At 36.2% G+C, this 23,977-nt stretch overlaps 1 protein-coding gene across 1 annotated transcript in view; it reads right to left on the bottom strand.

Moving 5' to 3' along the window:
• The window catches only part of EPHA6 (EPH receptor A6), a 930,608-nt gene that overhangs the window by 517,400 nt on the left and 389,231 nt on the right, over positions 1–23,977 (bottom strand). The window contains exon 4 of the mRNA XM_025376846.1: positions 3,893–4,048. Coding sequence (XP_025232631.1) covers positions 3,893–4,048 — 156 coding nt within the window. The remainder of the gene's footprint in view (positions 1–3,892; positions 4,049–23,977) is intronic.

Below are 23,977 nucleotides of genomic sequence, written 5' to 3'. Positions count from 1 at the left end.
TGTTGTAGCCCATCTTTATTTTCCTTTGACTAGGTTGTCATGCTGAATAACTCTAAGCCTTCTCAATTATTGAGTACACTACTTTACTAAAGGGTTCCATTGATGGGAACTTATTTCGTCAATTTACCAATTTTCTACTTATAGCCTCCTAAGAAAATAAAAAGAGATTTTCCTCTATCACTTAAAAGCGCCATTCAGTTTCCTACATAGGTTTTGAGGGATACCTGCCTGACAGGACTGTAACTATTGGAAATACTACCAACTATCTAAGCTGTAGTATGTTGTCCATAACATATATAATACTATTTAGTAACCATGCAAGAAAGATTACATGTATAGTAACAGGAAGATTTGTCTGCTAAAAACTTTTTTCTATAAGTGAGAAATTACATTCAGAAGTTTTATTTTGCTATTTATAAATTTAAAATATGTTCACACGAAAAAAAAAATACCTAAGTAGTAATTTTCTAGGCTGTAATTTTCCGAAGAAAGCAGCCACTTAGCATTTACAATCAGAAAGCCAAAATTACATCTACTAATGAATAGCAACAATAAATGTATTACATTTTTATTAAATGTGTTCCATAAAAATATTTTATAAGGACATCTATAGTCATACAGACAAATCTATGAACTGCATTTGTTAAGTTTAAAAAATTGAGACATCTCTAAGAAATGCCTCTAAGAAATATGTGACATTACATAAGTCTAGTTTTGATTCTATGGAAGTAAATAAAATAACCAAAATTTTGTTACCAATTCATCACCAGGAAGGGCAAATGTTCACCTTAATATCTGACGTACGCAACTGATAAATAAAAATAAAAGCAAACAAAAACATAAAGTGGAGAAAGCACACCCTATTCAACAAATGGTGCTGGGACAATTGGCAAGCCACACGTAGAAGAACGAGACTGGATCCTCATCTCTCACCTTATACAAAAATCAAATCAATAGAGATCAAAGACTTAAATCTAAGTTCTGAAACCATAAAAATTCTAGAAGATAACATCAGAAAAACTCTTCTCGACATTGGCTTATGCAAAGAGTTCATGACTAAGAACACAAAAGCAAATGCAAGAAAAACAAAGACAAATAGATAGGACCTAAGTAAACTAAAAAGCTTTCACACAGCAAAAGAAATAATCAGCAGAGTTAATAGACAACCCACACAGTGAGAGGAAATATTTGCAAACTATGCATCCGACAAAGGAACTCAATCTACAAGGAACTCAAACAAATCAGCAAGAAGAAAAACAAACAATCCCATCAAAAAGTGGGCAAAGGACATGAATAGACAATTCTCAAAAGAAGATGTACAAACTGCCAACAAACATGAAAAAATACTCAATATCACTAATTATCAAGGAAATGCAAATCAAAACCACAATGCAATACCACCTTACTCCTGCAAGAATGGCCATAATTAAGAAATGAATCATAAATGTTGGTGTGGATGTGGTGAAAAGCGAACATTTATACTGCTGGTGGGAATGTAAACTAGTACAACCACCATGGATAACAGTATGGAGATTCCTTAAGGAACTAAAAGGAGAACTACCACTTGATCCAACAATCCCACTACGGGGTATCTATCTACCCAGAGGAAAAGATGTCATTATTTGACACTTGCACATGCATGTTTATAGCACCACAATTTGCGACTGCAAAAAAATATGGAACCAGTCCAAATGCCCATCAACTAATAAGCGGATAAAGAAAATGTGACATATATATATATATATATATATATATATATATATATATATAACATTTATATCACATTTACATTATGTGTGTGTGTGTGTGTGTGTATAGAATGCTACTCAGCAATAAAAAGGAACAAAATAACGGTATTTGCAGCAATCTGGAGTTGGAGACCATTATTCTAAGTGAAGTAATTCACGAATGGAAAACCAAACATCACATGTTCTCACATAACTGGTGGCTAAGGTATGAGGACTAACAACATAAGAATGATATAATGGACTTTGGGAACTGAGTGGGGAAGGATGGGAGGGTAGTGAGTGATAAAAGAGTACACATTGAGTACCGTGTACACTGCTCGAGCGATGGGTGCACCAAAATCTCAGAAATTACCACTAAAGAATTTCCCCCATGAAACCAAACACCACCTGTTCCCCAAAAACTATTGTTATAAAAATAAAAATTAAATCTAAATACCCCAACCTACTGAACAGACGCCCTCATGGCCAAGCTTACCCCAGAGAAACCTTAAAACTGAGATCCCGACTATGATGACGAGATGGGAGGCTGGACACACCTCCCTCCTTCACTACCATTAATCTTTCTTCCCTAAGGGTAAAACAGAAGCCAGCCCTTTTTAAAGACCCACTCCACTGCTGATATCAAGTAACTACCTGATGCTGCTCCTCCCTTTCTGTTTAGACATAACAACTAACCAGCATTCCTTCCTGATAAGAGACCACCAACCGTGGAGTAGTTCTGGCCAGTCCAGAGTCTGCTCAGGGAGGGTTTCTATGTCATCTGCTTCACCTTTTGACATCAGAGGGCTGAAAACTCCACCCTTGGATTGTGCTAACATGGCCATTTTTTGTACATGGGTCCCATGCTGAGGCATGAAGTTCAGTTGCACATGTGCATGTTTCTGCTTTCATAAATTTCATGACTCCTATAGCTTATTTAATATGTGTCTTTGACCACCTCATTCAGCATAAATCCCTGTCATTCTTACCACCCTCAAGGTGCATGTCTTGGTCAGAGGCTACGTTTCCCAGCCTGCAGGATGGCCACCTTGCAAGCTGTAACTCTTTATAAAAAATAGTTTCGGCCAGGGGCGGTGACTCATGCCTGTAATCCCAACACTTTGGGAGGCCCAGGCAGGTAGACCACCTGAGGTCAGGAGTTCGAGACCAGCCTGGCCAACATGGTGAAACCCCATCTCTACTAAAAATACGAAAATTACCGTGGTGGCATATGCCTGTAGTCCTAGCTACTTGGGAGGCTGAGGCAGGAGAATCGCTTGAACCCAGGAGGCAGAGGCTGCAGTGAGACGGGATCATGCCACTGCACTACAGCCTGGACTACAAGAGCAAAACTCTGTCTCTAAAAAAAAAAAGTCTCCTCTACCTTTTTCTAAATTTATATATTGTGTTTTTATGTTAACATATTTAACAAGATTTTAAAGCAATCTAAGGGGTGATATTTTACTTTTGCATAGTTTAGCAATATATTAATATATTCACTTTTATTTTTTAATGTACAAATATTTTATAATATTTTAATAATAGAAGAATACAATTCATTTAAAATTATTGGTGTATACATTAAAATGACCTTCACATTTAGATTTAACATTCCATTGCTTCTAACTAAAAATATTGGAGAGAAAGTAAGAGGTGAAATGTGGAAAAACTCAAAAATACCTGCCTTTAAAGATAAATGTCAAGGAAACTTGAACTTTTCTACATAACAATAACACAATGACTTTTAAAGTTTCCTCTGGAATCTCCCTCACACATTAACTATATGGTCCTAAATTGATGTGCTTTAAAATGGTCAAGGGTTGAAGCAAAGAACAGAAGTTTTGTTCATAACTTCTCATGCAGCCTTCAACTGCTATAATTTCCTAAGGACAGATTATGGATAAGGAAAACTTGTAGGGCCTCAAACCAGTGCTGGCATTTGTACATCATGAATCAAAATGAATTTTGAGGAGTAAACACATTCTTTACAAAGAGTTGAAAAGCAACTATGCTGAGTAGAGAGAGAAGCTTTTTCCTTGACTGTTATCACAGAAAATAGCATGGATAATGCCAGATTTTGTACATTTACTTATTTTTTAAATTTAGAATAAAAAAACCGAAAGGGTTGGAAACAGAATTTCCAAATCCAAAATGTATAGACTTACTGGTACATGCCATAGAAGGTGGGTCTTTTTCAGCTCGGAAATAACCCTTTTCACACTGACAGACAGAAGTTGCTTCCACGTATGTTAAACTGTGTGGAGGGCATTTAGAACATTTTGTGTTCCCAGCAAAAGCTTTATAGAATCCTGGTCTGCAAGCTGTAAAGAGAGAAAAAAAAAATTAGTTATTTTTGCTAGGATTATTTTACTTGTACATGTACAATATACTTTAATTTATATACACATTGGAACTCAGAGTACAGTGTTACACATATATAGAGAAGTCATATATATTAAGATTAACAAATGAAATTAGTTATTGAGAGTTAATAAAACCACAATACAATCATATTTTAGCTGAGGCTGCTAATTTTTAAAATCATACTTCAAGCATACACAGATACACACACACACACACTCACACGGGCACATGCACACAAAATATCAGTGCTTACCTAAGAATGGGGATGCCCATAACTGACAGTAAGGAAAATGATTTTGTATCATTACCAGAGATGGCATTAAGTAACATTAAATCACACTGCTCAAAATGTATTTACATTCTATTTTCCCTTCAGTTCTTGTGAGTAGACAAGAAGAAAATTCTGATTTGGTGAAAGTATGTCTTTGACACCTTTCTTAGTGGCTAAATTTTCTTTTGTATATGCTTTAACTCTATTTTTTTGATAGTTTATGTTTACTTTTACAGTAATATTTTTAGAAATGATCTAGTAATTCAAAAGAAGCAAAATTATCAATTCCACACAGTAAAATTACTATCAAGAGGTTGGTTATTCAATATCAACATCGACCGGGAGTGGTGGTACACAAATACACAACAATAGTTTCTTCAATAACTTGTTAATATATAAATAGTATATAGTTAATAAAAAGACTATCATTAAAATATTGTTCTAAAATTTTGAAAATTCAGAATAGATAAATAATATATAAGAAACATCACTAACACTTTCATAATTGAAGTATTGTTTAAAAATATTTAACTACTAAATGTGATCTTATGACAGCAGTTATAAGACAGTGTATCATAAAATATTCAAAAAATCTACCTTATACAGTTTGCCAATAAAATAATTGTTTTCTACTAAAATATGCAGTTTAAAATAACTGAACATATTTGACAGGGTAGGTCTGTTAATAATTAGCCAAAAATTAAAAAGTTGGACCTGAAATTTAAATAAATACCTTTAATCTATAACAATGTTTAAAATTCTAATATACTAGTCAATTTATAGAGAATATACAAATCTAAATGGGGAGCTTACATTCTGAATATTTTGCAATGGTATTTAAAATATTATTTTAAAGGCTTTTTATGTTATTTTGTAGAGCAAGACCATTTAAAATTAATTAGGAATATGTATGCCATAGAACCACAATATAAAAGATATTTATTACATGTACATATATAGAACCCATAAGACACATAAAGAAGAATTATAAGCATATTGTTTTCTTCTTTTAATCAGCCATGCAAATTTCAGCCAAAGACATTGTTCAGAATATAAAGTAGCATGCTTATAACTTAATTTTGTGCCGCAAGACATTGTTACCTTTTCTTTATTTTCTTTGGTAGCTAAAACAAGAATTTAAATTATTGCTTATCTGATGCATTTTTGGTTAATTTTCCACTTCTTAGAATATTTTCAAAATGCTTAGAACACCTCCTAAGATACTTAGAATAGGCTAGTTATGTTCGGACTGTTCTTGAGAACAGTCTAATAACTAGTCTCTCAGCAACTATTATTGCCTACTTTAATCCATTCTTCAGAGTGATCTTCTAAATATACTGTGTCTAACAGCAATATAAAGTGAGACACATATAAATAATTTTAAATTTTGTAGCAGTTACATTAAAATATGAAAAAGAAACAGGTGAAATTATATTTTAATAACATATTTTATTTAACCCAATATATCCAAAATATTATCATTTCAACATTAAATCAACCGTTGAAATATTTTACATTCCTTGGATTTTTAATTTTTTTTTCCTCAAAGTATTTGAAATCCCGTATGTACTTTAGCAGATCTCAATTCAAACTAACTGCATTTCAAGTGCCCAATAACCTCACATGGCTAGTGAATATCATACTGGATAGTACAATTTTAAACACAGAAATCTATTCATTACATTCTTCTAGTTAAATTTTTTTTATAATTTTTCACCTTATTAATGTTAAAGTTTAAAATATTTAACTTGGATTACAATGTTGCCCAGGATTTGGCCCTGCCTACCTCTCCAACCACTTCAGATGAAGATACCCTTTCTGTACCTTCTCTGTTAAGGCTTTGGTCTTCTACAGTCTACGGTCAATTCAGTAGCTGACGATCTCCTTCAAACATGTATAAGACTGTGTTATGACTGGACTTACAGCCTTCCATTGGCTTTCTCTTCCTCGGAGAGTACAAGTTGTTGCCTTGATAATTGCCTCCCAAGCACAGCATGGTTTTGCTCCCCACCCCCGTGACCCTGCTTTTCATTTCCTACCTTTGGTTCCTTCAGATACTTTGCTCTAGCCACACTGGCCTTTTGCAGAATCTTGGACACCCAAAGCTTGTTCCCACAACAGGGCTTTTTTAACACTTGCTCTTACTCAGCTATCTGGATGGTTTAACCCTTCCTTTATATCAGGTCTTTGTTCAAATGTCACCAAATTAATGAAGCCTTCCCTGATTCCTGCTACACTCTGCTGCAATATTTCATAAGAACTCTCCAAAGAACTTCACATCTGATACACGATGCATTTAATTTTTAAATCATTCCACAGTAAAATGTATGCTCCAATAAGGGAGATCTTTTTCTTTGTTTTGTTTTCTAAAATGCATTTCCAGGGTCTAGAACAGTGCTAAGCATTATTAGACCCTCAAATGAGGCATATTTGGCAAATAAATGAATGAATTGCCAAAGACCTCCTTTAATTTCTATAGTTTTACCATGCTCTTTCTCCTGCTTTAAGACTTTTTCTCTGTTGAAAAATCTCTTCCCTGTATCTCTACCCCATGACCCACGTATGTTGCCAGTTCCTCATAACCCCGATGACCCTGTGATTCACTTATCTTTCAGCTCGCACTGCTTTAAGAGGGCCATTCTGACTTCTTAGGTCAAATTTAGTTTCTCAAAGGACCTAGGCCTTTTCTGCATTAGTTAGCCCTTGGTAATTACCTGTTTAATGGCTGTAAGCACCACAAGAAAAGGTTTGCCCAGTGCTTAGTGCTTGTCATAATGTAGGTGCTCAATACATACTTGTTTAATTGAACTGGATAGTGTGTGAGTACTCTGCTAATTAAATTCCTGTAGAAGATTATGCATATCTACGTAATGCATGGTCTGATAATGGCACAATTCATCTTTCTATAGATTTATATGTTTTCTCCTTAATGTATTATAGGTAAGGGATGAAAACAGACAGTAAATATCTTGAAAGTGATTTAACTGTGTCTGAAAATGATTATTCTAATATTGCAAGATGACCTAGCTATATTAACAACTTTCCATTTGAAATTATTGTTAATGTGAACTTGGATATTACTCCTAATGCAAAAAAATACATATATAAATTGATTTATATATTAAATTGGATATAGGGGCTGCAACTTTCAACTGTCCCTGATTTCAAATATTTTTATACATCAACTTGCCTTTTAAATCCTTAAAATTTTGAACTCATAACATATATTTGGGTTACTTCAATTTTTCTCTATTTTGATGTTAACATTTAGTATAATATTACATTTAAAAACAAATAATTCTCTTGTTAGAAAATTACTGTTGAGGCACTCACATTCTCTTACATAGCACACATTAATAGTATACAGCATATACCTCTCAGATCATATCATATTAGATTACAACTATTGTGTCATGTGTTATCTCAGCTTTGTGTAACTGCCACAAGCCAGAGAGGGCCCTCAATATTACAGTATCCACAATGTCGACCATATTTCAGGCACATATTTAGTTTCAGGGTTTTTTTTTTTTTTTTTTTTTTTGAGAAGGAGTCTGGCTCTGTTGTCCAGGCTGGAGTGCAGTGGTGCGATCTCGACTCACTGCAAATTTTGCTCCCAGGATCAAGCAATTCTCCTGCCTTAGCCTCCCGAGTAGCTGAGATTACAGGCACCCACCACCACGTCCAACTAATTTTTGTATTTCAATAGAGATAGGGTTTCACCATGTCAGCAGGCTAGTCTCAAACTCCGGCCTCCCAAAGTGCTGGGATTATAGGCATGAGCCACCGTGCCCGGACTTTAGTTTTTATAAACACTGTAAAAATGGAATGAAGGTAAATAAATGGTGAATGCTAATACCTAACATGAGATAATTGCATAAGTATTCTGTGTATCTATTCAATTAGTGGTCTTAGATTTTGTTAGAATTGGGTTTTAAATGGGATATCAGTATTTATGTCTTGAGAACTTTTCAATTTCTTTCTTATATATTCCTTCCTTCTCTACTACTTCCTTACTTTTCTGTTTATATTATAGGATGTGTAAACTTCTTGCTTTCAAGAAACAAATGAGTGAAGATAAGAATGTTTTCCAACATATGTCTATATTCTACAGAATCACGTTGGAAAGCTACAGGTTATCTAACGAAGTGATTTCTATTATTTTTTCCTTTAGAAAAATCTATTTGGGTATAGACCATGCATTACTTTTTTTTTTTTTTTTTTTCTTGAGACAGAGTATTGCTTTGTCACCAGGCTAGAGTGCAGTGGCAGGATCTTGGCTCACCGCAACCTCCAACTCCCTGGTTCAAGCGAGTATCCTGCCTCAGCCTCCTGAGTTGGGTTTACAGGCACGCACCACTATGCCCATCTAAGTTTTGTATTTTTAGTAGAGCCGAGGTTTCACCATGTTGGCCAGATGGTCTCGATCTCCTGATTTCGTGATCCGCCTGCCTCGGCCTCCCAAAGTGCTGGGATTACAGGCATAAGCCACCACATCCGGCCTGCATTACCTTTTTAATTTCTACTTTTAAGTTTTCCCCCATAATAATAAAGATTTATTATTTAAATCTCTACAACTTTTGGAATAGTGCATTCATCTCAGGTCTGCCTGTCTCTGCTTTCTCCCTGCTCATATCCACTCCACAGTTTCTGCAAGTTACGTTTCTAAATAGCAGATATGGCCATGCTATTCTCTATTGTCTATAGTAAGAGCTTAGCCTTTTTGCAAAACCAGACCACTGCATTGATTTGTACAGACTGATTTGGTTAGGCTTTGTGTCCCCACGCAAATCTCATCTTGAATTATAATCCTCATAATCCCCATGTGTCAAGCGAGAGACCAGGTGGATATAATTGAATCATTGGGGTGGTTTCTCCCATGCTGTCCTTGTGATAGTGAGTGAGTTCTCACAAGATCAGATGGCTTTATAAGGGGCTCTTCCCCCTTCTCTAGGCAATTCTCCTTCCTCTTGCCTTGCGAAGAATGTCCCTTGCTTCCCCTTTGACTTCTGCCATGACTGTAAATTTCCTGAGGCTTCTCAAGACACGTTAAACTGGCAGTCAAACCTCTTTCCTTTATAAATTACCCAATCTTGGGCAGTTCTTTACAGTAGTATGAAAATGGAATACAGTAAGTTGGTACCAAAGAGAGTGGGGTACTGCTATAAAGATACCAAAAGCGTGGAAGCGTCTTTGGAAATGGGTAACAGGCAAAAGTTGGAACAGTTCGGAGGGCTCTGAAGAAGACAGGAAGATGTGGGGAAGTTTGGATCTTTCTAGAGACTTGGAGGGCTCAGAAGAAGACAGGAAAATGTGGGAAAGTTTGGAACTTCTAAAGACTTGTTGAATGACTCAGACCAAAATGCCGACAGTGATATGGACAATTAAGTCAAGGCTGAGGTGGGCTCAGATGGAGATAAGGAGCTTATTGTGCACTGGAATAAAGGTGACTCTTGCTATGCTTTAGCAAAGAGACTGGTGGCATTTTGCTCCTGTCCTAGAGATCTGTGGAACATTGAACTCATGAGAGATGATTTAGGGTACCTGGCAGAAGAAATTTCTAAGCAGCAAAGCATTCAAGATGTTACTTGGGTGCTCTTAAGAGCATTCAGTTTGATACATTCACAAAGAGACAGTTTGAAATTAGAACTTACGTTTAAAAGGGAAGTAGAGCACAAAATTTTGGAAAATTTGCAACCTGATAATACAATAGAAAAGAAAAACCCATTTTCTGGGAAGAAATTAAAGCTGGCTGCAGGAATTTGCATAACTAACAAGGAGCTGAATGTTAATTGCCAAGATAATGGAGAAAATATTTCTGGCGCATTTCAGAGATATTCAGGGCAGTACTTCCCATCACAAGTCTGGAGGCTTAGGAGGGAAAAAATGGTTTCATGGGCTGGGCCCAGGGCGCAGCTGCTCTGTGCAGTCTTGGGACATGGTACCCTGTACCCTAGTCACTCCAGCTTCAGCCATGGATAAAAGGGGCCAAGGTACAGCTTGGGTCATTGCTTCAGAGGTTGCAATCCCCAAGCATTGGCAGCTTCCATGTGCTGTTGGGCCTGCAGGTGCACAGAAGACAAGAATTGAGCCTTGGGAGCTTCTACCTAGATTTCAGAGGATGTATGGTAATGCCTGGATTAACATTTAGAATACTATTTCATTATACAGCAGACGTCTGATGCAGGGGCAGAGCCCTCATGGAGAACGTCTACTAGGGCAATGAAGAGGGAAATGTAGGGTTTGAGCCCCCACACAGAGTCTCCACTTGGGCACTGCCTAGTGGTGCTGTGAGAAGAGGGCCACCATCCACTAAACCCCAGAGTGGTAGACAACCGACAGCCTGCACCATGTGCCTGGAAAAGCCAGAGACACTCAATGCCAGCCCATAAAAGCAGCCAGGAGTGGGGTTGTACCCTGCAAAGCCACAGGGGTAGAACTTTCCAAGACTGTGGGAGCCCACCTCTTGCATCAATGTGACCTAAAGTGAGACAGGAGTCAAAGGAGATCATTCTGCAGCTTTAAGATTTGACTGCCACACTAGATTTCAGACTTACATGAGGCCTGGAGCCCTTTTGCTCTGGCAAATTTCTCCCATTTGGAATGGGTGCATTTATCCAATGTCTGTACCTCTATTGTATCTAGAAACTGATTTTACAGGCTTATAGGTTGAAGGGACTTGCCTTTTCTCAGATGAGATTTGGACTTTGAATTTTGGGTTAATCCTGAAAAGAATTAAGACTGGGGGACAGTTGGGAAGGCATGAGTGGTATCATAATGTGAAAGGGATATGATATTTGGGTGAGGCCAGGGGCAGAATGATTTGGTTAGGCTATTTATCCCCAATCAAGTCTCACCTTGAATTACAATCCCTATAATCCCTATGTGTCAAGGGAGAGACCAGGTGGAGTTAATTGAACCATGGGGGTGATTTCCCTCATGCTATTCTCATGATAGTGAGTGACTTCTCACAAGATCTGATGGTTTTATAAGGGGCTCTTCCTACTTTGCTAGGCACTTCTCCTTCGTTGTGTCTTGTGAAAAAGGTGCCTTGCTTCCCTCTTGCCTTCTGCCATAATTGTAACTTTCCTAAGGATTCCCCAGCCATACTGAATTGTGAGTCAATTAAACCTCTTTCTTTAAATAAATTACCTTGTCTCAGGCAGTTCTTTATAGCAGTATGAAAATGGACTAATACTGGCTGGGCATTGTGGCTCATGCCTCTAATCCCAGAACTTTGGGAGGCCGAGGCAGGTGGATCAAGAGGTCAGGAGATCGAGATCATCCTGGCTAACACAGTGAAATCCCGTCTCTACTAAAAATACAAAAAAATTAGCCAGATGTGGTGGTGGGTTCCTGTAGTCCCAGCTACTCAGGAGGCTGAGGCAGGAGAATGGTGTGAACCCAAGAGGCGCAGCTTGCAGTGAGCCGAGATCACGCCACTGCACTCTAGCCTGGGCAAGAGAGTGAGACTCTATCTCAAAAAAAAAAAAAAAAAAAAAAGAAAGAAAGAAAGAAAGAAAATGGACTAATACACAGACTGAGAGCTAAGAATGACTTTACTTTTTTTTTTTTCAAGATTGGGTCTCACTGTTTCATCCAGGCTACAGTGCAGTGGCATGATCACAGCTTACTGCAGCCTCCACCTCCCATGCTCAGGTGGTCCTCCCACATCAGCCTTCCAAGTAGCTGGGACTACAGGCATGCACTACCATGCCCAGCTAATTTTTGTATTTTTTGTAGACAGGGGGTTTTGCCATATAGTTCAGGCTGGTCCCACTCTTCTGTGCTTCAGTGATCTGCCTTGCCTCAGTCTGCCAAAGTACTGAGACTACAGGCATGAGCATCTGCACCCAGCCTTTATATTTTTAAATGATTATTTAAGTATATGAGATTCTAGATTTTTGACTCAGACTTCAAAGTCTGAAGTATATACTCTATGGCTTTTCACAGAAAAAGTATGCCAATATCTGGTTTCTAGAATAAAGTCCAAATTGAGATTAGCATTTAAGTTCCTTAAGAGATGGACTCACATCTATTTTTCCAAACTCACGTTCCACTGCTACAGAAATTTTATGCTTTTTGCCACTCCCTACATGGACCATATTATTTTCTCACAGCTTTACTGAAGTATAATTGGCATACACAAAACTTCAAATAAAGCATACGATTGGGTATTTTGATAAATCTACACAACTGTGAAAACTTTGCACAATCAAGACAGTGAATATATCTGTTAATCCCAGAAGTTTTCTTATACCTCTTCATTTTTGGGTATTTCCATTTTTATACTTAAAGTATGTTTCTTGGAAGCAGCACATACCTGGGTCTTGTAAGAAAAATACTATTTGACAATCTCTGCCATTTAATTTGGGTATTTAGATCATTTATATTTAATGTGATTAATGATATTCTTAGGTTTAATTCTACCTTGCTATTTGCTTAGCATTTGTCCTATGTCTTTGTTATTTTCCTCTTTTCCTATGTTATTTTAGAAAAGCAACATACTTTTTATGATCTGTTTTATCTTCTTTGTTGAATTTTTTTTATTCGTAAAATTTAGGTGAGCACTCACAGAGAACCTCTGCACCTCTCTGGAGTTGTCTTTTGGAAAGTCCTTTTCTCTGTCATACTGACATTGTGAAATCTCACTACCCTGATTTCCCTGAACTCTCAGATCTGTCTTCTCAATTAATAGTCCATTAAGCAGTTTATAAGGTTTTATCAAGATCCTTTCTCCCTGTGCCAGGGCCTAAAAATTTACTCTAAACAGTAAGTTGGGGCAATTGTAGGACTTTCCTCTTTCAATTATTATCTCTTGGTTATCTGATGTCTCATGTCTTAAATATTTTTTTTCCCACATATTTTAAATGAGTTTTCTTATCTCAGATAGCAGATGTTACTCCATCTTGATCAAAAGTAAAAATCAGACTGCTTGAGTCATCCTAAATTCTTATTTTTCTGTCTTCATATTTCACTGTCTTCTATAATGTCCTTTTCCTATCTACTATATCTAGTTTCTCAAAGACATATTTAAATAACTTATTTTAAAGTGCAATGTAATACTACCACCTCTACCAGAATATTTAAGATGAAATAAACACACAATACCAAATGTTTCTGAGAATATGGAGCAATATGAACTCTAAAATATTACTGGAGGAGTTTAAGTTGGTGCTACCACTTTAGAGAACTGTTTGGCAGTACTTACTATAGATGAACATAGGCCTACCATTTGATATAACAATCCCACTCCTTGCTATATGCCCAACAGAAAAGCATGAGATGAAAGGGGCCAACCCCCTGCAGTAGCCATACTAGTTCCCATTGCTACATGAGTTATTGATCCTCCATTTGATTTTCATTTTCTGAAATTTGTTGACATTGATATGGTTTACATGTCTGTCTTCTTGAAATCTCATGTTGAAATGTGATTCTCAGTGCTGGAGGTGGGGCCTGGTGGGTGATGACGGGATCATGGAGGTGGATTCCTCATGAATGGTTTAGAAGCATCCCCTGTTTATAAATGAGTTCTTGCTCAGTTAATTCATGCAAGACAAGGTTGTTTAAAAGTCTAGGACCACAACTTCCCCACCCCGTGCTCGCTCACACCATGGGATGTGCAGGCTCCCCTTCTCCTTCTACCATAATTAAAAGTTTCCTGAGCCCCCTCACCAGAAGCAGATGCTGGAGCCATGCTTGTGCTGCCAGAAGAATCATGAGCCAATTAAACATCTTTTCTTTATAAATTACCCATCTCAGGTATTTCTTTATAGCAATAAAGAAATGACCTAATACAGACATTGACTTTTCTCACCAGATGTATTTTCTTTTCCCTTTCCCTTTTGCTTTGTTCTTGTTAGAGTAAACATTCTATATACCCTTATTCCTGTTAGTGAATTGTCAAAAAGGAATAGAGGTAAACTGATATGTTCAATAAACTATGTTTAACAAAAAGCTTTTACCTTCCTAAATTTCAGATCATATAATTTGAGGAAGTATATTCAGTCAAGAATAATCAAATTACAAACATAGCCTTATTGCTGAAATATGTTTTGAAATTTTTATATCAAAATATGTTTATAATTTGAGAAACTTTATGTGATTGCTTAAAATAACAATGAAAATGTCATACATATGGCAAAAGTCAAAGTAAATTTTTAGAGAAGACATATATTAAAGGCAAACTAAATACAAATACAGTGATTGAAACATCACTAATTTTCTTCTTTTTCTTTCTTTCTTTTTTTTTTTTTTTTTGAGAAGAAGTTTTGCTCTTGTTGCCCAGGCTGGAGTGCAGTGGCAGGATCTCAGCTCACTGCAACCTCTGCCTCCCGGGTTCAAGCAATTCTCCTGCCTCAGCTTCCTGAGTAGCCGGGATTACAGGCACCCGCCACCACGCCTGGCTACACTAATTATCTTATAATACAATTTCCCTTATAGATATTTGAAATTTCATTATCCACAGAAAATTGAAATCAGAATATTGAAGTATTGATTGAAACACAGCTGAAGACTGTGACTTTCAGTCACATACACACACACACACACACACACACACACAAAGCATGTCTCTAATAAAAAATAAGAAATGAATAATCTGTTCTACTCATACTTTCACAATTGAATGGTTAGACTATATATTGTCAGCAGTGTTTTCAGGCTTATCCTTATCATCAGAGAACTGGAAGACAAAAAAATAACACGAAAAATCCTAGCTAGCATATCATGCTGTGTGGTTCTCATTGTTTGATGAAGTATTGAATTGTGTCTTGTGTGTCAGGAACCGAACTAATATAATTGACTGCTTTTCCCTCATGGTGTTCAATAGCCTGTAAGTTTAGATAAACCTGCATGACTTATCAGTAAAATATGTGATCTGCATCATTTCTCAAAATAATAGGATTCTTGAAAGAACTTTCAGAAACTGGCAAAAAATAGTATCATTTATGTTTTTCTAGATACTGCTGTACAATAAATATTGTTGTCAAGTAATTGGCAAAACCAACGAAGATTAAGGAATTTAAACATAAGAAAACTGCAAAACTTAAGTGTGAATAAACACATATATGTTTTCTTCCGAATAACCTGATAGCATCCAATGAAATTCTCAAATTCACCAAATCCAAGTCTATAAATAATAAGGTTGTATATTCAGTTAAGAATAATCAAATTACAAACATATCCTCATTTCTGAAATATGTTTTGAAATTTTTATTTCAAAATATGCTTATAATTTGAGAAACTTTATGTGATTGCTTAATAACAATAAAAATGTCATACATATGGAAAAACTCAAAGTAAATTTTTAGAGAAAGATATATATTAAAGGCAAACTAAATATGAATACAGTGATTGAAATATAACTAATTTTCTTTTACTTTTCTTTTGTTTTTTTCGTTTGTTTGTTTTGAGACGAAGTTTCGCTCTTGTTGCCCAGGCTGGAGTGCAGTGGCACTCCATGCTTTTCTGTTGGGCATATAGCAATAGTACTGTGCTTCAAAATACTGAATCCAACTTTCTTCAAAGGATGTCTACTATAAAGAATACATGAGGCTGGGTGAGGTGGCTCAAGACTGTAATCCCTATCACTTTAGGAGGCCTAGGTGGGTGAATCACTTGTGGTCTGGAGTTTGAGACCAACCTGGCCAACATAGTGAAACCCTGTCTCTACTAAAAATATAAGAATTAGCTGGGCGTGGTGGCAGGCCCCTGTAATTCCAGCTCCTTGGGAGGCTGAGGCATGAGAATCGCTTGATCCTAGGAGGTGAAGGTTGCAATGAGCTGAGATTGCACCACTGAACCCCAGCCCGGGCAAGAGAGTGAGACTCCCTCCCTCTCACACATACACACAAAGAACACATGAGATTATGATTAGATAATGTATGTAAAAGGGTACTAGTACTAATTCCAATTTCTTACTGTCATCAAATAAATGCTTTAATGAACTTTCCATTGAATAAACAAATAGAAAAACCATTAGACCTACATAAATATACTGCAAGTTACATCAATTTCATCCCACAGAATCAGAGTAAAATGCTCTTGTTCCAGAAAGGATAAACACATGGCATCCTCTTTCTCTCACTTAACTATAAAATCTAGGCAGAATACACAAAGAAGCCATTTGAGGACTCGAAGTAGCAGTAGGCAGATTGGAGAAGACCAAAATGTGAAGTATCGCTGGGCTGATGATAAGTTTACCATTGTTCTCATTCATCTTTCTAATTCTCACTCAACAGTTTCCTGTCCTGAATGAACTGGAAACTTGGAAGTGGACACGAGGCCATTGACAGCTCCAGGACAAGCCTGCTCATTTTAGCTTTAGGAGTGGGAATCAGAATTCATAATGCTTAGAGAGAATGTGGCAATTCCCCATCCATTTTTTCTTTTCTTGCTTAACTCTTGCCCAGTCCTCAAGCAATCACATAGTAATGGTGGTGGCAGTGGCCAGAAATGGGAACCACAGAAGCCAAAATTCTTAAGAAAGTAAACTTTCTTGTTTGTTCACTGAAGCTGTGCTTCCAAGAGGGTTGGGTCAACCTCCGTCGTGTTTCTTTTTCTCTCTGTCCTCCTCTCACATGGCCCTGGAAGTGAATGTAGTTGCAGAAGGGCACAGCAGAGTGGAGGAAATGAAGCCTCAGCCTTCTCACCACGGGATCTTAGAGAGAAACCACAGGAAACCAGAAAGTACCCGGAGAACATGGAGAGAGAGAGAAGCTTAGAAAAGCAATCCATAAACTTGTTTATGAACTCTTGGGCTGACTCCCAAATGCACACATGTGGATTTTATTCTATTTAACATGCCAAAGACTTAAGAACTAGACCAAGACCAGGACCCAGGTATCAGACTAGCAGTCAGGTTTTTAAACTTCTGGTTATGTAAAGAAGAGGAGATCAACATAGAAATCATATACTGTTGTTTTCAGTTAGTTAGTATTTTTTTTTTTTTTTTTTGATGTGGCTATTTTGACACATTAACTTAGAAACAGCGGTTATATACACACACACAGGAAAACTATCACCATATTCCCGAATATCCTAAAATCAATATATATTTCCATACTGGCAAACTCAGGTAAGTTGCCATTAATAAGCATAAAGTGAATGTATTATACCTCAATTTATCTTTTATCATCTTTTCTCATTCATATATTTATAATTTATATGTTAAGGATGATTTGGAAAAAAAACACATACACTCAAGAGATGGACAAGTGTCAAGATTAGGGCATTATTTGGAAAAGACTCAGAAATAGTTTAGTAGTCGGAGGCTAGTGACAAGCAAAGTTAAAATTCTAAAGCTGCTTCTAGTGTGAGAGTAAGGTAAGCATTTCTGCTCTGGAAGTTAAGATAAGGTATGTAGACCGAAAGACTTACAGCAACAGTTTTTAGGGTAAGGCTAAATTTGTATTACCATTTTGAATATAATTTGGTAATCATATTCATACAACATAGAAGCCACTATGTTGTTCCTATAAATATTGATCACCCTTTAAATGTTCCAACATTTATCTTCTAACGTGATATTTATTTAATTTTATATTCCCAGATATGTTTTAGTCAACCACACTTAATCCCACATTAATATTACTTTCTTCATATTTGGTTTTACAAAATGTGCTCAGTGAATCTATAATCATATTCCCAAGTATTCTGAAATGAAATACTGTTTAGTATTTTTATCCTCTATTCAGAGATTCTTATTCTTGTTTCACTATTTTGTGTAGACCATGTAGTTATGACAGTTTGTCACCTTTTCTTTCAATATTCCTTTATTGCATACTCTTTAAGTCAGACTGAATTTTCTTTTATGAATAAAGAAAAATATCTTCAAAAAGAATGCGTCCAGTAACTTACTATAAGATGTATTAGTAATAATAGCTACAACAAAACCATTTATAATTATTGAACATTCAAAATGAGCCAGGCACTTTGCTAAGCACTTTGCATATAATATTTTGGTTATTCTCACAAAAATTAACTACAAAGTAAATAAAGAATGTAGCCTTTGAAACTAGATCACATGGGTTTGAGTTCTGTCTTTAGTTTACTCGCTCTGTCATTTAACGTGACTTATTTTTATGCACATCAGTTTTCACTTCTGTAGAATAGGTGCTATTGACTGAGTGTGTGTATGATCCCCCAAAATTTGTATGTTGAAGCCTAAAAATCCCCAATGCAATCATATTTTTAGAAGGAGACTTTAGGAAGTGATTAGGTCATGAGGATGGAGGTCTGAAGGGACTAGTGCCCTTACAGGGGAATGAAGAAACCAGATCTCTCTGCTCTCTTACATGTGAGGACAGCAGAAGATAGCCATCTACAAATAAGGAAGAGGGTACTCACCAGACACCAGATCTGCTGGTGACTTAATCTTGGACTTTCAGCCTTATGAACTGTGAGAAATACATCTCTGCTGTCTAAGACACACAGTCGATGATATTTTGTTACACAAGCCCAAACTGACTAAGACAATTGGAATAAAACATAGCACTTAACTCAGGGGTAGTTGTGAGGGATTAATAAATGTCATATGTATAAAATGATCAGAAGGGTGTCTACTGTTTTATTATTAAGATGAGGAACCTGAAGCTAAGTAATATTAAATAATGTACGTGGCAGATAGTTTTCCAAAAAATGCCCCAACAATATCTTTCAAAACATGGGTTTTTTTTGACAATTTCTTATAGACAGTCGTTCCACAAAACTGTTAGGCCTCTGTTCTCTTCTCCTGAAATCAGTGTGCTTGTGACTATAGTAGAAGTGATTTTATACAACTTCCTAGGTGAGGTCATAAAAGGTAATAGAGCTTTTGTTTGATTCTTCAGGATGCTTACTTTTAGAAACTACCCATGTGGCAGGAGGAAGACCAAGCAGCCATGGAGATGGCCACGTGGAGAAGAATTCAGGTTCTTTGCTCATAGCTCTGGCTGAGCTCTTGGTTGACAACCAGCACCAATTTGCCAGACAAGTGAGGGACCCATCTAGAATGTAGTTCCTCCAGTCCCCACTCCTGCCAATCCAGCTGATGCCGCATGGGGCAGAGATGAGCTGCCCTTGCCATTCCTGGCTCACATGACAGATTTGTGAAAAAAATGGATGATCAGTGTTGTCTTAAGTCATTAAATTTGGGGGTGTTTTTTAATGTAGCACTGAGTAACTGGAACGTTTGCTCAAGGTCATATGGAAAAAGCCAAAAGTTAGACATAGGTCCATTCTAACCTATAATCTGAGTTCTCTTCATTAGTTAGCCATTATATTTGGAACACTGTACTTATTTTACAATCTAGGGAAGTAATGGAGTGAATCACACTTTTACACTTTTAAAGAATAATTGGTGAGTGAGATAGTTTGGCTCCGTGTCCTCACCCAAATCTCATCTCAAACTGTAATCCCCACGTGTCGAGGGAGGGACCTGGTGGGAGGTGATAGGATCATGGAGGCGGTTCCCCTCATGCTGTTCTTGTGATGGTGAGTGAGTTCTCACGAGATCTGAAGGTTGCATAAGGGGCTCTTCCCCCTTTGCTTCACTCTCATTTTTCCTGCCACCTTGTGAAGAAGGTACTTGCCTCTCCTTTGCCTTCCCTCATGATTGTTAAGTTTTCTGAGACCTCTCCAGCCATGCAGACTGTGAATCAATTAAACATCTTTTCTTTATAAATTACCCATTCTCTGGCAGTTGTTTATATTAGTAACAGTGTAAGCACAAACTAATATAAAAAGGATATTCAGATTATAAATAACTACTATAACAAAACAGTCTTTAGTGATATTTAATTGGCATACATGATTTTAACTAATTGTTTTATATTATCTTAACCATGTTTCTTTTTTGTAAGAGGTGAAACTAATATTGCTTTCTTCAAAATTTAGAAATAAAAATGTATTACACAACTTTTATTTCATTAAAATTTTTATATGGCCACCTCATTTTCTGTAAAAAATAAGTGAGACATTCGTCTTTCAACCTAGAATTGAAGAACACACTCATCATTGAATGAACTGTACGGGTGATTTGAAAATTTTGAGCAAACTCACTCATCACTGCTCAAAGTATCACGTACTCTGACACCTCAGTAAAGTTTGACAACCCTATCTTCTGCTGCCTTAGCAACAAATTTACAATCTATTTTTCAATCTGACAATTCTGAATGTCCCACTGTCATATATCTTGTGTCATTTCTGTAGTTGGACAGGACAGGAAAATAATGTAAAAATTATTGAATTATAACTATACAATTTTTACTAAGCAAGGAAAGCATACATTTTTATAGGAAGTTATTAATCATGCTGGTAATCAATATAATAATCACAATTTTTGTCCAGTACAAATTGATGTTTTATATATTTATTCTATTTAAGTCTTACAAAAACCCAGTGATATGAGTATTAATGTCCTCATTTTACAAAAAGGGAGATGAAAGCTCAGGCAGTTGCTCAAGGTCACAGAGATGATATGTAAGCAAGCCAGGTTCTTGAAGCCAGGTCTCTCTGATTCTTACCCCCAAACTTTGGTACATCTTGTCATTACACAAATGTGTGTGTGTGCGCGCATTTGTGTGTGTGTGACATGAGACATTCCTGGTAATAATTACCACATTTATCTCTTCCTCTGTAATCTACCATTGCAGTTATCATATGCATCCTCATCTTAATACCTGTTATTTCTCATTTCACATAAAGAGGCATCTCTTCTCAATTCCATTGTAAATTACTTAATACTAAGTATTCTGTGTGTGCTAATTCACTGGAACAATACTGCAGACAAAGCAGAGGTGCAAATATGAATGCATCATTGCTTGTACACATAGTTAGTGTACACTTATTAGTCAAAATGACATGAGAATATTATAGACTAACACTTAGCAAAGCAGACATTCAAAATATTCACTATCTGCTGTCTTTAAAATTGTAAAAATAAGATATTACAATATGACTTAAAAATTCTAAACTTTTTAATCTAATCCATCTTCCCCATGGGTGAGTTTTCAGATAATATGTGTGTATTTATCATACAAGGTTAAATGATTATTTGTATCATTGAATCATTGGTTGAAAAGTAGATGGATGTTTCCAATGTATTTCCACCATATGTAGCCCTCCATTGTTTTTTAAAATAGAGACACAGTCTTGCTCTGTCACCCAGGCTGGAGTGCAGTGGTGTGATCTCGGCTCACTGCAATATCTGCCTCCAGGGTTCAAGCAAGTCTTGTGCCTCAGCCTTCCAAGTAGCTGGGGCTACATGCATGCATCACCACACCCAGCAATTTTTTTGTATTTCAGTAGAGACAGGGTTTCACCATGTTTCCCAGGCTGGTCTTGAACTCCTGAGCTCAGGCAGTCCCCTCACCATGGCCTCCCAAAGTGTTAGGATTACACGCATGAGCTACTGCACCCAGCCTGCAGCCCTCCATATTTACAGTACAGTTGTAGTGCTTCAACTTCATAATGATAGTTTGAGTTTTATTTTGTATTATCTATTGCAATTAGGGTTTTATGTTGAATAACAACTACTCGTGTAACTAAATAGTTTATTTATCAACTTTCCATTAATATTTTAAAATAGCTTGCTAAAACCTTGATCAACATTTCATTGGAATGGTCTGTAAATATTGAATTGAAGAAAATTGGAACAGCATCTTCTATCCAGTACAAGTAGAATACCTATATTGATTCATCATGGTTTGGATATGACAGATTCTTATGGATTAAAAGGGCACATTCAAGGGTGAAATGCTGTATGCAGCAACAGCAGACACTCAAGGTTCAGAACTTTTAATGCCCTGCTTGCAATAGCTCTATGTGGCTGTGTAATCACCAGAGACTAGGGCATGTCAGTTTTACAGATGTGATGGGTCTGATTGGAATACGGTTTCTTGATTTGGCTCATATCAAATCCCCCTGTATAGCCATTCCATATATTAATGCTGTTGGCCTGAGCCTGAATTTCCCAATCACTATTTCTCACCCAGGCAGATCATCTGTAAGCTGGTGCTTGGATAATCCAATTTTCATGGCAAGCAGGAGCTCTTCTGTAAAAGCAGTTATAGCATTTCATGCACCTATAACAAGTGTTTCTATTGGAAAATCTGGAACAATAAGGACAGTCTTTTATTATAAAGCTATAAATCCATTCCATTAATCAAAAGCTGTACACATAAAAAATTTTGTGTAAATCATTTTTAACACATGTTCATCCATGTATAAATATTTTAAACATAGCAGAGGAATTCTTAGCAGGCCTTCTTTTATGTAACACAAACGCTCCAGTTAATCAATTTTATACATATGCATATCAAATTTCCATAAATTGGAACATATTATAGTCACCGAGGTAAAATAATCTACTGGACCAAACAAATGCATTATCAACATACACAAACTTGTCTCTCCTCTCTGTTCCTGTTGCATATCACATGTGCCGCTATTACACAAGTATTTGATTGTTTTGCAGTGGTTTGATTCCTTGACTATCTCAACATCAGAGTAAGGGCACGTGTGAGAATAAACTGTCTTTGTATTAAAATTTTCATACTCTAAGACAGTAATTTGCAAATATTAGGTGTTCAATAAGTATCTGATAAATGGCTAATTAAATAAATAAGTGACCCTTGTTATTCTTTGACTTATACAACCAAATTTTTTATATTCAGTCAACATTGCTACATTACATTCTGATACTGCTTCAAATCTTTAAGGGGGAAAGAACATTTGCAAAAGACACCTGGAATTAACATAACATTTTACTATATCCATTATCAAAGAAATACCATATTCAAGAACTGACTATTTAGAGTTATTTGTGACTTGTAATATACACTTTTATGTTGAAGCCTGCAATTTTAGTACTTTTGTCTCAAATTACTATATTGATGAATATATTCAGCTCTCATGTTTGCTACATATTTTAATTTGAAAGCATATGTAATTTTCATTTTTGCACTTTTACAAACTACAGAATTAATATAAAAATAACAGTGTTATTGCAAGAACTGTTTGACTAACACTGCATTATCAAGTACAATCACCTTTGATTATTCTGAAGTGGAATAACTTTGATAAATGTATAATAAGTTATAGTTACCATTCATTCAGGATTTAATAGAGAAGTATGGGGGTATAGGTTGAATAAAACCTAGTCCCTGAAGAGATAATGAGTATAAACCTCAACTTAAAAGATAATATTAGACGCTGTGAGATGAAAACTCATTGGTGGTATATTAATAAATGCCTGCATTTTCGACAAGGTAAAAATTAGTATCAAGTAGAGTAGCTCGAATCAGCTTCTTAGCCTGGAGATGAGGCACTTTAACTGGACCTTTTCTATGGAAATGTAGAATGAGAAAAATGATCAAATAGACGTAAGCATGGAAATGAGTATCACAAAATTCTATATAAAGAGAGGAAACTAACTCAAACAAAACAAAAAGTGAATGGTATGAAGATGGAATATATAAGGTAGTTAATAGGGGTATGGTTATCAAGAGTCTTATAAGGCAGCCTAAAGAATTCCATAGTTATACTAAACACAGAAGTTCTTGAACGAAGGATAGAGAGTTTATATACATGGATTCTGTTGACAGTATACCAAATTTATTAAAGAAGTGTGAGAAAA

The sequence above is a fragment of the Theropithecus gelada genome, chromosome 2, assembly GCF_003255815.1.
Source record: "Theropithecus gelada isolate Dixy chromosome 2, Tgel_1.0, whole genome shotgun sequence".
Taxonomy (NCBI): Eukaryota; Metazoa; Chordata; class Mammalia; order Primates; family Cercopithecidae; genus Theropithecus; species Theropithecus gelada.
This window is presented reverse-complemented; position numbering and strand designations above follow the sequence as displayed.